Genomic DNA, 13,174 nt, shown 5'->3' on the forward strand with positions numbered 1-13,174 from the left:
TCTTTTTTTTTTTTTACATTCAGACCAAATCCTTTAAATCGAAGAGTAGTGAGCATTGTTGATTGTAGTGCAAAAATGTGCCACTAAGTAGTTTCTAGTAAGGATGCTACAGGGTCTCGATCGGGGGTGCTGACAAACATCTGTGTGACTACACGAGAAGTGACACGCGGTGCATTCGCTAAATGACGCTGACAACAAAGCAGCAGCTACGCCATTTTCAGCTAAAAGAGAAGTCAGTGCTGCTGTTGGGCTGTCTCCTTCCCCACCATGGGGAACGTGCCATCAAAATAATCCACTGTTACCTGGCTTAAGTTGTATTTATTTTTTTGCAAGCATTAATATAGTGAGTGTATTAGAACCCTGAATTTTATCAACAGTGACCACTGTTGTCTAAAAACACAAAATTTATCCTCATAGTGTAAAATATATTATCATTAGAAATATTTAAAAAAAATACAAGATTAATCTGGAAACCTTTCAGAAATGGAGAAGAATAATCTTTTGTTTCAATATTTCAATCTGCACTCTAACGTCTTGTATAAGAATGACAAATATTAAAAAGATAAAGTGATCAAGCCTTGTAAATTAGAAATTTTTGGGGTGATAATAGATTGATCAATTAATGGTGAAATGAGGAACATTTAAAAAAAAATGTGTATCAAGAAAAATGATAATTTTAAAACCACTGAATTTGGGAGAAACATTTGAAGTTACATCTGTCAGAAGAAAACTGAATAAAAAACATTTTTGTTAACTTGAGGGAAAAGAACCTTTTTTGGGGAACACAATGTATTATTTCAGTCGAGAAAAATACATAAGAATTATTTTATATAGTGTGGTGTTTTGGCAAAGCACAGGTCGAGCTGTGAATTTTGCCAACTCTACTTTTTTAAGGAGCTGTACAGCAAATGAATGATGGCAAACTGCTCTCAATACAATGGCAGCAGCCGTCAGCTGGGTGGAAACTTTAGCTTCTGGCTTCCAGCTTAAATCTGACACAATTGCTGCTTTGCACTGCATTAATATTATTATTTATTTTTTTATTTTCCAAAAGATTTCCTGTTTGAAATCTTCTGCTCAGTCTTGTGCCATCGGGGGTCAGTTTGAGGTAAATTTACCTGCTTTGAAGAAGTTTATGGGGATTGACGGTCGTGGAGTTGCAGCCTGTCAGCTTCTGCAGACGTCAATACAATAAAAGATCGCCGTCTTTTAAAAGTGATCTGTCATAAATCTGTTTGCTTGTGATGTCATTTAAATTGTTATATTAATCTTTAAAAAAAATGATGTAAATCTAGGGAAAAGGGGCATTACAACAGAAGTTTAGGCACATCACAGGTATGCAGCTCAAAGCAGTAGATTTTATTTTGAACAACTAACCAAAGTATAAGCAAAGCAAAAAAAAAAAAAAAGAGAGAGATAGAGAGAGAAAAAGAGGGGAAGTTGAAAAGTAATAGCACTATCTTCCCCTTAATTTTTCTACCCTTAAAACAGTGCTGAATCTGCATCAAAAAATTGCCCATTTATGTCTGCCAGCTTGACAGAAGACTCACTGTGAAGATACAGTGCTTTGTAGTCGCTTACCTCTTGCCTCCTTTTTTAAAAAGAAAGGTTGTCACTTTACTAAACTGTAAATGAGAACATGTGTAACGGAGGTTTACTGGTCAAAGAGAAGCCAGGGATTTTTTTTTTTTGTGTGCGTGTGAATTGGTAAACAACTGAAAAAGATTCAAACATTTCATGTAGGTGTTAGTAATCTCCTTCCCAACAACTCTTGTCTCTTGTTCCTATACAGCAACCTAACCACACTCACTCTGATAAAAGTCCCCTCTTGTTTATTAATTTTTCTATTTTAATTCGTTTTGGAGTTTTAAATGTCATCGCTCCTCTTGTCAATTCACCACATCGTTCTCATCACTGAGTTAATTTTTATGATTTAAGTCCTCAGGTGATAAGGTGGCACAGTTCTCACTCACCGCCACTCCTTTGCTTTATTTCTAAATTTTCTCTCTCTCTCTCTCTCTCTTTTTTTTTTTTGGGCCTCCCTTTCCGTTTTTAATATTTCAGCGGCTCAGATGTAGCGGCTCTTTAAAGCGCCCATGGGGGCTCCGAGTCCTCGCTTTTGTCTCCCATTTCCTTCTGAAACAGTTTTTCTTTAACCCTGTGCGGCTCTTCACAGTTGTTGTCTTAGCTCTCCCCTCTCCGTCGTTCTTTTCTTTCTCTCCGTCTCCCCCTCTCCCTCGGTTTTCTCTGTGTCAGCCAGAGGTCAACGCTGCACTTTTTTCTTCAGCGTGCAAGAAGGCAGGGGGTTTCTTTTTTTGTTATTGTAACCTAAAAATAGAAGAAGAAATCTGATTTAAGGTTGGGACGAAGCAGACTTTTAAGATATTGTGGCGCACTGCTATCGAGCAATTGGAGGGTGTTTTGTATCTTGAGATAAGAATTAGATTATATCAATAAATGATTTGGATGAGGGTTGATTGAGAATAGAGACCAATTTATAGACTGCGATAAAAAGATTCAATTTTTTTAAGGTCTTGAGGACACTATGCATTATTGAAATTATTCTTTTTTTTTAATGGAATGCACCAATATTACATTTCATTTGTAGTCGAGATGAGTGTGGCCAACTATTAAAAAAAATGACTTTTTTGTTTGGAGCAGTGAACATTCTTCATAATTGGCTATTGAAGAGTGGTCAAGTTTCATGTGACAATAGTGAGGGCTCTTATTTTAGTCTTTTAATTTCACTTTTAAAAAAATCTGTGATATTTCTATTCAAAAGATGCTGTTTGCTTCCATTCAAATATTTAGATATTTCCTGATTAAAACTTGCAAGCTCTTTTTAGTTAAAAAAAAATAAAAAGTTTAGACTTTGTTTAATAGGATCCATAATTTTTAACAGAAAAAGCACCATTTCAGCAATCACAATGTTGTCCCATGTTTTACTGAGCAGGAAAGCTCCAATGAGCTCTCTAGTCAGATCATTACTTCCAAGAGTCTCATTATGTGGAGAGGCTTGTTGAAGCTAATAACTGACTAAAGGTCTAATTATTAGATTTTCTCATAATTTCATTAATGCTAGCTAACACTTTGTGGAAACCTAATAGAGGAACACGAGGAAGCCAGTCGCTGGTTTCGTCGGCGGCGAACTGAAGCCGAGTCTTTGTTTGGCCGAGGATAGTCTTCTTGGTGAAAGTTTTGCAAAATTTACACAAACCTAGCGTCGACCTTGATCGATATTTGGAGTTTTAAGACAACACCTGTCGATGCACGCAGAAGCACAGGCTTGCCCGAGCTCAGACATTTAGCAGCCGGGCGCAGACAAACACATACTTGAGTGTGTTGGTTCAGCTCTTCCATTGAGGGTCCGTATGCTAGCTGGCCATTGTGCGCGGAAGACCTTTTGTCTGGGAAGCCTGAAACTGGTGATTGCACCTTAGCTACCGCAGTTCAAGCGTAAACAGTGTTTTCATGCCCTGCGATATACACTGTTGCCAGTGGACCCCTAAATCCCTGGAACAGCTGAGTCCTAGGGTGTCAAAGATAATGGCGATTTATTGCAGTGCGAGGCTTTCTCATTGCCCCTCCCGCCCTCCTTTCCAATCGTCCCTCCACCCCTCCTCCTCCCTCAAACAGATTAAAATTAAGCCGTAAACATGTGAGGATGGAATTAACACATTTAGTGAGTCTCCTCTTCCCACATCCCATTTTCGCTCCGGAGCGGCTGATCCCCGCTGCCGAACGTGGGTGCAATTTTAATGACTCGCGACGTTTTTGAAGTCCACATGAAAAAAGCGTCGCTCGCCGTTTGTGGCGGCGCTAGATATGGCTGGGCCGCGGCCGGCCATGATTGGGGGGGACACACGCCGCCGACTCGGACTCCAGGCTCTTCGATAGGATCGGTGTCATTTTCCTCTCCACGATAAGACGCCTTGCTGACAAGGTCCGATTAGGAGAGAAAAAATCATTATTGCTACGCCTTTCATCCACCGGGGTTTACCGATAAACAGCTCACCCACGGCTAGATTTTCTGAGAGCAAGATGTTATGCGCTGAAGCATATATATATATTTAGAAAATGTAGTTTCAAGCGAAAATTTTTGCCAGTGTTTTTGATAATTTTCTTTTTAAATAAAAGTAGTGAAACATTTTCTCCCTTCAAAACATTTTTTTTTTTTTTTTTTTAAAGGCTTCCTTTCTCCTCAGCTGAGAACTCAAGCTGGGAAATATTCAAGTCTTAGCTCTCAGCTCCATTAATCAAACAATTATCAAATAACTTCATATTCTTTTTGAACACAATACAACACGCCGATTGTATCAGCCTACAGAAAAGTCATTTATTATGCTGTACCTCAAGGAAATCCACTTTAGCAAACTGTCCTTTTAAAAAAGAGAAAAGAAAAAGAGATGCTTAAAATATTCAAGCTACATTGTAGAACAGAGAGAATAAACTAAGAAAAAGAAGAGGGGGAAAGATTCAGCTACATGTTAATAAGAAAAAGATTTACATTCCATATAGATTGAGTTTATTTCTAAAATAATCAGTCATGTTCTGACATTGAAAAAAAAAAAAGTAGTTCATGATGGTGCATTAGCAGGTCAAATAGAAGTAAAAGTGAATTATACAAATATGATTTAAAAATTAGCTTGGAAAATATAAATCCCAATAAAAAAAAATGTATTTATGATGCTTTAATTACTATAAGTTCAATCTGTCTAAACATAAAAATGACATCAAGATATACAATTTATTACTTGTTAGAAAAGTGACGTTTTAAATGTTAATGATGAAATAAAATCCGTGGAGAGCGAACAACAGCGTCTGCGTGACATATTATTGTGGCTGCGTAAACTGATTATGTCATTTGTTAAGTGTTTGCTTATGGATTTGCGGAGCGAGCGCCACTTTGGTGGCCCGGCACCAAAAGAACCATTGAGTCTGATCTTTAGAGGGAACAGGGAGAAATAAAGCGAGTGGGAGAGAAACAGAGAAAGAGACGAAGATGGAGGGGGAGAGATAGAGAGTCGGGACAAACGTGCGCTGTGTTACTGGGCCACTCCAGCACCCATGGACTCTCAGCAAGACTCAAAGCCACTCTCTGCTTCAAAAGGGAGCCATGAAGATTTTCTTTTTTTTTTTTTTTTTTTTTTTATGTTTACAAAAAAAAAACATATTTATTTATTTCTCGTCACTCCGTCATTTATCTATTTATTTCTCGCCGTCCCAGCACCCCTTGCTCTGCCGCTGGAATCCTGCTCGGTGATGCCGACGCGCTCGCCCTCCCCGCTTTGCCCCCCTCGCTTTTAATACCGCTGCAGCGGAAAAATCAAACTGCTCTAAAACAAATTGATGTACTCTTTAATATAGTCGTCACATCATCACAGGGTCCTCGCACGTCTGCCTTGGTGACAACTGCAGGGCTGCTTAGCTTAGCCCAGCGATGGCTTGCTACTTTGTTGGTCGCTTCAATGATTTATCACAAAAAAGAGAGGGAGATTGTGAGAGTGGGAAGCGAGAGAAACGGGGAGAGGCAGAAAGAAAAAAATCCCCCGGATCATGATTGAGTCACTGCCACCTTTGATTGACAAGGTCTAATCAGCTTATCTCCATCCTAATAAAGTTGATAGCCTGTGGTGCTGCTCTCTACCTGGCATAGCGTGAACTTTGGGCTCGGCTGGGGCCCCTGGGGGCCGTACCCCAACCCTCTCTGCTTATCTAAACGGGGCTGAAATCAATCCCTAATGAGCTGTTTTTTTTATATTGCGGGATTGATTACAGGCCCCTAAAACACCAAGAACCCTCACCTAAAGAAGTATTGTCAGCCCCTCGCCGGCCACCTTTAAAATGCAGAGCGGCAAGGCTTTTGTCTGCGTCTGTCTTTTGTTTCAGTGGCTCATTTTGCTGGCTTTGCTGAGTTATTTGTGTCAACTGAACGAGCATAAAGGGGGATGCACTTTCAAAGAAAATTCACTCGGCATTTGCCGGGTGATTTACTGAACTGTTCAATTCTTAAATGCTGACTCTGATATGCTTTTGCGGTAACCGCCGCCTATTGTAGAATTACATTTGCTTTATGTTTCAAAATTAAATCTGCTAATTGTGATTTGCATTGAAGCTACAGCATGCAAACAGGCTACAGTTACTTCTCGCAAATAAAATAAAATAAATGCTGAGTTCAACTTTATCATCACTATCAAAGTTTGAAATTACTACATTTTCACAAATGCTATGAGTTTGTTCTATTGAGCAAATTTAACTCTAAAAATGACTGGATTTCACAATAATAACCACGAGTTGAAAATCCAAAACCTAACAGATGTGTAAGATTTTTTCTTGAATAAAAAAATAAGAAGAAAAGTGGGCTAACTATCCACCGCAACTTCAACGCCTTATCCGAAATGTTACTTCTATTCCTAAACAAGCAATCATAAATGATTCAAAAGACTGACTCCAGCGGAGGACTAAAATCTATCATGTCCTTGATTGAACTTGAGTCTCCACATTTGACAAGTCGTCACATTTCGAAAGCCCCCCGACTCAAATGTCTTTAAATTGGCTAACTGCATGCCCTCCCTCTTTATTTACTGCCCTCCTTAACTGGGCTGGCCCCCATGTCTGCGAGTCGCTGTGCCCGGGCTTTTAAGTCAGGGCTCTTCACTAATGAAGTTCTATACTTTATTTATGAGACAAACAGAGAACCCTGGTTCTTGAGGGTGCGTGTGGTAAATAGCTCTGCATGTCCAAAGAGTCTCCTCTATATCCCTCTGAGGGCTCTCACTGCTTTTGGCAAGCCTTTGTTTTCACTAAATACACTGGAGACATTGAGAATGGAAGAAAAAGAAAAAGAAAAAAAAAAGCTAAAATATCTATGATAAAATGGTACTGTGTCAAGATTCATCTTTTCTTAGAACTAAGAGTCCTCTTTTTCCCTTAAATGTGACCTAGAAGCATCCTGGCTTTTTTGTTCCTGGTCATTAAGAGATATATTGTCGGTGGTGAAGAGAAAAGGGGGCAAAGCTGAGTTTCTACGCCATTTCTTTGTTCAGGATCTATCTCTTTGAAATAAAATGTCTTTTAGTTCCACTTCCCCCATTGGTCAATTGCGGTTCTTAAGGGCTACTGTGTCATCGTGGATGGAGAATGCAACTTTGAATTACTGCAAAAATAACAATGCTAAACTGTTCTTCGCAAAACGCCGGGCTTAGATGTCTGAGGAGAGTTTAGGTTTGTGGCCAGAAAAGTATTTGCAGTATGACTAGAGAGTGTCTGATTGGAGAAACACTTAACGCTCTAATGATTCTTGTTTAATGGCTATGCTTGCCACACCTTTGCATTTGAAAACACAAAGCTTGCTCCTCAGCTATTGCCAATGACATTTCCACAGTGTGGATAAATAAAGCATGGTGCGCGGTCTTGGATATTCATTTTATTTTATTGTGTTTTCGTGTTGTGAAAGAGAAGAAACTACAGTAAATGGAGCCTTTGTTGGGCTATGAGAGTAAACAATTTGGTGCTTAAAAATATGACAAATCCTATTCTTCTGTGTCTGGTGTGTGGATTTTCTTAGAACTAAGGCAGGACTGTGATCTGAAGAGTGCTACATTTTCTCAAGATGTCTGCTGCGACTTCCCTCAGTGGGACAATGACAGAAACTATATAGTTAGAGATGGGCGAACAATACAAAATTAAAGAGATGCGTTAATGGCGCTTGTTGATTTTAATAGCTTTGCCTAAATAGCAATAAGTCTGATGGAGTACTGCATATTTCCTGTGCATCTATGTTCCTTGTGCAGATATATTCTCTGTTTGACCCGGGGACACTGCCATTTCAGGTTGTGCATCTGAGCGGAGGGTTGGTATCGACAGCGGAGTAAAGGAAGGGGTCATGGATTAAAGACACGGGGCAACGCTTCCTCACCAAACCACAAACACACCCCACAGCTGGTGTGGACCGAGCCAAGTGTGTGGGACCCGGGCAGGATAAACGAGCATTGTTCTTAGCTAGCTGCACACACGGCGGATGAGAAAGCCACTGCTGACACCGGGTCAAGGGGCATGCGGCGGGCTACGGCGGGAGAAACCGCTGGGCCCAGGAGGTACTGAACACTGTTAAGCCACGGCCCACTTCTCCAGCTGCAGCCAAGCTGTGAGGCAAAAGGCATCAAAACCAGCCACTGTGAAACGCGCGGGCCGGGCGGAATTAAAAATCCGCCGGCTGTCGCAGGATTTGACACCGTCGAGAAACTCGAGCGGCGTCAGAGTCATCCGAGACGTTTGAATCAACGTTTTTAAGCCGAGGATGCAGATTGTATTTATGAATTTGAGAATGCAAGTTACAGGGAACATCAAAAGCCGGTGGTCTGCGTGCGAACCTTCCTTGACTTGAATTATTAAATCTGTCGATGTCGAGCACGCCAGCCACCCCGCGATTATAGTGTAAATTGACAAACTTTTTCAAAACTACAACGGAAGCCACAGAAAGCTGGTTGATACTTCAAGAATGAGCTTTGATATCTCTCTGAGGAATACACTGTGCCTCAATAATGTGGTGACTGTCAGGAAGGAAGACAGGAAGAAAAAAATATGCTAACTGGTTTAAATCTATTTAAGATCCCAATGAGATTTTCCTATTTTAAGATTAAAACAATCCTTGATAATGAGGGGAAAAAGGGTTTGTGTGTTTTTTTAGATGGTTTATTTAGAAAGTGATATGTTTTTATTTTCTTTCTTCTGCACTCCTGAATTAAGAACTTCAGGAGGAACGCTGACATTGTTTATTTTCACAGACCCCCTATCTGTTTGTGCAAGAAAAAAAAAAGAAAAAAAAGACAGAGCACCACCCACCCAACACACATGCATGCATAACACATAAACATACACACACACACACACACACACAGCCATAGTGATGCTCGAATTTTCTTCAGGAGCAGAGCAAGGAGAAGCAGCGCCCGATCTGTCGCCTGTACACTCCTCTCTCTCTCCCTCCCTGGCTCACCTTTGATGTGCTCCCGAAAATGTCATCAGGCGTCAAGGAAAGAGGTTTTTTTTTTTTTTTTTTTTTTTTTTTAAGACACCCCCCCCACACACACACACACACACACTTCCACCCTCCAAACAACACACACACGCAAGCACACATATCCACCCACCTCGCATATGAGCAAGACAATTTGCTGTCGCTCACTCATCCCCACCACTATCTTGAACCCCCCACCAGCCAACCTATACCACCCCACTCTTTTCCAATCCATAACGAAATACGTACCAGTTTCTACTGCTATCTGGTACCCGGCCTCCAGTCTCCGTGATGACCTTTCCAGCTTCTCTGTGTTGTCCAACAGATGCGCTCTCTGCAAATAAATAAAAAAAAAGAAAAAAAAAAAAGGAAAGAAAATCAAGCCAGCGAAACAAACACAAAATAAAAATTGATTGAGATGGCTGGGACCCATTTCAAAGAAGCACATCAACACTGTCACCTAAACAGACAGACCACATCCACAGCGACAACATAATACAACCAGGTTGGCAATAACCTTCATGGATGACAATGTGTTATATGCTGATGGAATATCAAGCAAATGCATGTTGCGGCTGACAATGTAAGAGGTGTTTCTGCCTCATCTTGGACATAAAAAGGAGAACTAGTTGGAGCATTGTTGCCTCTTTGTATTGTTTCGCAGCCTGGCCCTTCTGCTACAGGGAGAACAATTACAACAGGCAGTAGGGATGAATGAAGTTAGAATAATTCTATTTGAAGAGCTTTATCGTCAAAATTCAGTCCAGGTGAAGGATGGCATCCAAATGAAGCTTTAATTATAGATAATAATGCACTTATAAACTGTCCTCTGAAAAGATTAAAACTCCTGATTTTTCATACCCATCAGTGTTGTGAAGAAGTGTCAGAGAACAGAGAATATGTTGTAATTATCCGAAACAAAAACATCAGATTTCTTCTCTGTCTCTTGTTTATTCCCACGAGCGGATCAGAACAGTAATTCATGATGAATGAATTACTGTGTTACCCCTTGGCTTCCTCACAGCGATCAACAATTGACAAGACTGCCCATTTAACGCATGGAGTTCACAGAGCATATCAAGAAGAAGATGCGTTTCATAAATTATTAAGTCAGCAATTTCATCATTTTTTTCAAAGTGGATGTGTTTGTGAGAATCAAGGTCTTCGGCTGGGGCTGTAATGCTACGAGTACACACAGATGATAGCAGTTCATTAGACACAGAGCAAACCAAGTGAGGTTGACTTCTTCTGGAGTTTAATCATTCATGTCTGAAAAGCAAGTCGAGAAACGAGCTGATCTATTGACTGAAGGCTCTCTGACTATTACTTATATCTCTCTTGCTTCAGTTGAGACTGTCCGCGGTTTTTCCGATGAACGTTTGGCTCATTTTCAAAACACAAGCCAATGTTTGGACATGTTGGTTTTCTATAAGAGGGCAGAACTGGAGACTCTTTTGTGTGATTAAAGACAGTGACTGTGACCTGATATCATAAATGTAATTTTCAAGACATAAAAAACTTTGCTTTTATTGAAAGATTCTCATATTTTATATTGCGCTAAGCTGGTACTGAATTCATCTGGGTCATTTTCAAACAATAACCTAATATTGACGTTTTTATTTTTATATTTAGGATCCTTTTTCGACAAACCTGGCCAAACTGAAATAAAGGTCATTGCTTCTACAGATCGCCAGCTTAATATTTGGATGCATTTAAAAGACCATGCATGGTCCAGATTCCCTGATGAGATTTCTAACAGCATTCTGCAGTCTTAGTGTTCACTACACATGAAAAATTTAAATAACATATATATAAAGTCCCCGATTATCCTGTGTACCAAGACACTTTATGATGAACTTCAAACTAGGTCCCGAGTAGAGAATCACAAACAGCATTAGCATGGAAGACTTAAATGTTTACTTTGAGTGTTGTTGGTTTTGATGGCCTTTCTAATGCGCTACGTCACGAAACTGATCAGATGCAACACTTCCGAAACCCCCCCCCCCCAAAAAAAAAAAACAACTCAATGAATGACAACCGCCCCACTGAAAAGGATTTATGCCCATCACATGAGCGAAGGGGACAGGGGAAGGAGTGAAGTCTCTAGTTTTGGTTGAGCTGTCAGAATGTGTACCAGCTAATCACTCAGAGGAAATAAAAAATGTGGAAGGGGAAAAAAAAAAAAAAAAAAAGTCAACGACACACTTTTCAAAGTTTGACAACAAGAGGGATGGGAAGAGAGCAGGGAGGAGAAAACTCCCTCTGAACTCTTTTCTTTCCCTTGTTTCCTCTTTCTTTGTGCCGCTGACACATGTCATTTAAAATTGCATGGAGGGATAGGAGAGCAGGTAGGTGGATGGGTGGTAAAATGGGCTTGTGGTTGGAGGAAAAAAAAATGATAAAGAGATGGTGAAATAGGTATGAATGCAAGGTGTGGCGTGTTTCGGATAAAGGGTGTGGTGGGGGGGGGGGTTTCGAGAAGGTGTCGCATGGGTGTGGAAACGGTTGTGGCACCAGGCGAGACGGTGGCAGCGTGAATGTGGGAGAAAATGGATACCAAGCTGGAGCTATAATGAGCCCCTATGGATCGGCAGAGATAGAGGGGACGTATTGACATGCAATGCTTAAGCTAATACACCTAGACCATGGCTGCACTGCCTGTGTGTGCCTGGGAGCATGAGGCAGCCGGGGATACTGACAGAGTAGCGCACTCCCCGGGTTCTTCAAAGAGCTCAAGTGATTAGTATGTTATCATTACCATTCGAAACGTGATTTTCCTATTCCCTCTCGGCAAAGGTGACACGTCTCGGGGAGACGGCCGGCAGACTCACTCCGATGGAAAGCCACTTCAAAGCTTTCTCCTCCTGAATTTCTCTCTGTGTCTCTTCTCTCCCTCGTTCTGTCTTCTTTTAGGGCCGGGGGGAGGGGAGGGCGACTGTGGGTGGGTTTGTGAGGTGGGAGAGGGTGCTGTAGGGGGGTGGCGGCGGTTGTGTGGGGGGGGGGTTAGTGGTGGCAGTGGCGGTGTATATGTGTGTGATCATTAGAATAATGTGTCCCGAGTTTGACGGTGACAGAACGCGAAGGAAAAGGTGAGAGTTCACCCACTAAGAATCCAGTAATGGCACACTGTGATGGCCCTAATAATGGAACAATCCAGCCATGAACACAAGTAGTCCTAAGGAAAATAATGAAAAGGACCATGTACAATTAAAACACCCTTCACTACGTAGTCACAGGCGAGGCTGATACAAAGATTATGTCTACAAACCAAATCCAAGGCAACTCTTACTCACCAGAACGGCAATACTGTATCAATACACTAAATGTTGCACAACAACTATAAAAACCGAATGTTCAGGTGGGATTTTCCTCTGTAGCAAGCAAAAAATCCAAAACATCCCTGTCAGCATTTTAGTCTGAGGAAATTCAAAGTGGTTGCCAGCCCATACTGAGCTACAATGTCCCATATCAAGGCTTGACCCCTGCAGTTCGGATATAACCAGTGGAAATCCTTGAGAATAAGGTGTCGACAACGCACACGCCAACACTTACACGAGCTTGAACACAGGCTTACAACTCAGACCTGTCATTTATCCATTCAAAACAAAACAAGAATCTCATCAAATCGCATCTGATCGTCTCTGGGAGCCTTCTAGCAAAAGATTTAAATGCAATATATGATAAATATTGTGCACCTGTGAGTGCACTGGTGCACCCCGCCGCCGCCGCCACCACCATTTCTGTCTATGTATGTATGCCTTTTCATCTGACACCTACATTTTGAACAAAGATCTTCTTAGGAACCACGAAAATGGTGTTTTTTTGTTGTGCTTTTTTTGCGTCAAGAAACACTCCTCAGTTGTAAGTTATTAACAGGGAGCCCCAGAACAATGCAGCTGTAGCTCAAACGAAATCTCTCCCCTCTTCTTTCGTTCTCCTGCCTTTTTTCAATATCAAACACAGGCGGTTACTATCACCATTTTCCAAAGTTCAGATGATTTCCTTATTATTTCAATAAGGGTGGGGGAGAGTCAAAGTGAATAATGATGACAGCTGTGATTCAGACTGACTGTGTGATCTTCTGTGCCGTTTGTTTGGGACTTGTAAGACGAGGAATTACAAGTGTCAAACAGCTGTGAATATGGGTGCTAAATA

General features: G+C 41.0%; 1 protein-coding gene across 4 annotated transcripts in view; it reads right to left on the bottom strand.

Annotated features, from left to right (window-relative positions):
- Positions 1-13,174, bottom strand: part of vti1a (vesicle transport through interaction with t-SNAREs 1A) — a 108,868-nt gene that overhangs the window by 66,746 nt on the left and 28,948 nt on the right. For all 4 annotated transcript variants that reach the window (XM_030097347.1, XM_030097348.1, XM_030097350.1 and 1 more), the window contains one exon: positions 9,269-9,353. In XM_030097347.1, coding sequence (XP_029953207.1) covers positions 9,269-9,353 — 85 coding nt within the window. The remainder of the gene's footprint in view (positions 1-9,268; positions 9,354-13,174) is intronic.

Source organism: Salarias fasciatus, chromosome 8, assembly GCF_902148845.1.
Source record: "Salarias fasciatus chromosome 8, fSalaFa1.1, whole genome shotgun sequence".
Classification (NCBI taxonomy): domain Eukaryota; kingdom Metazoa; phylum Chordata; class Actinopteri; order Blenniiformes; family Blenniidae; genus Salarias; species Salarias fasciatus.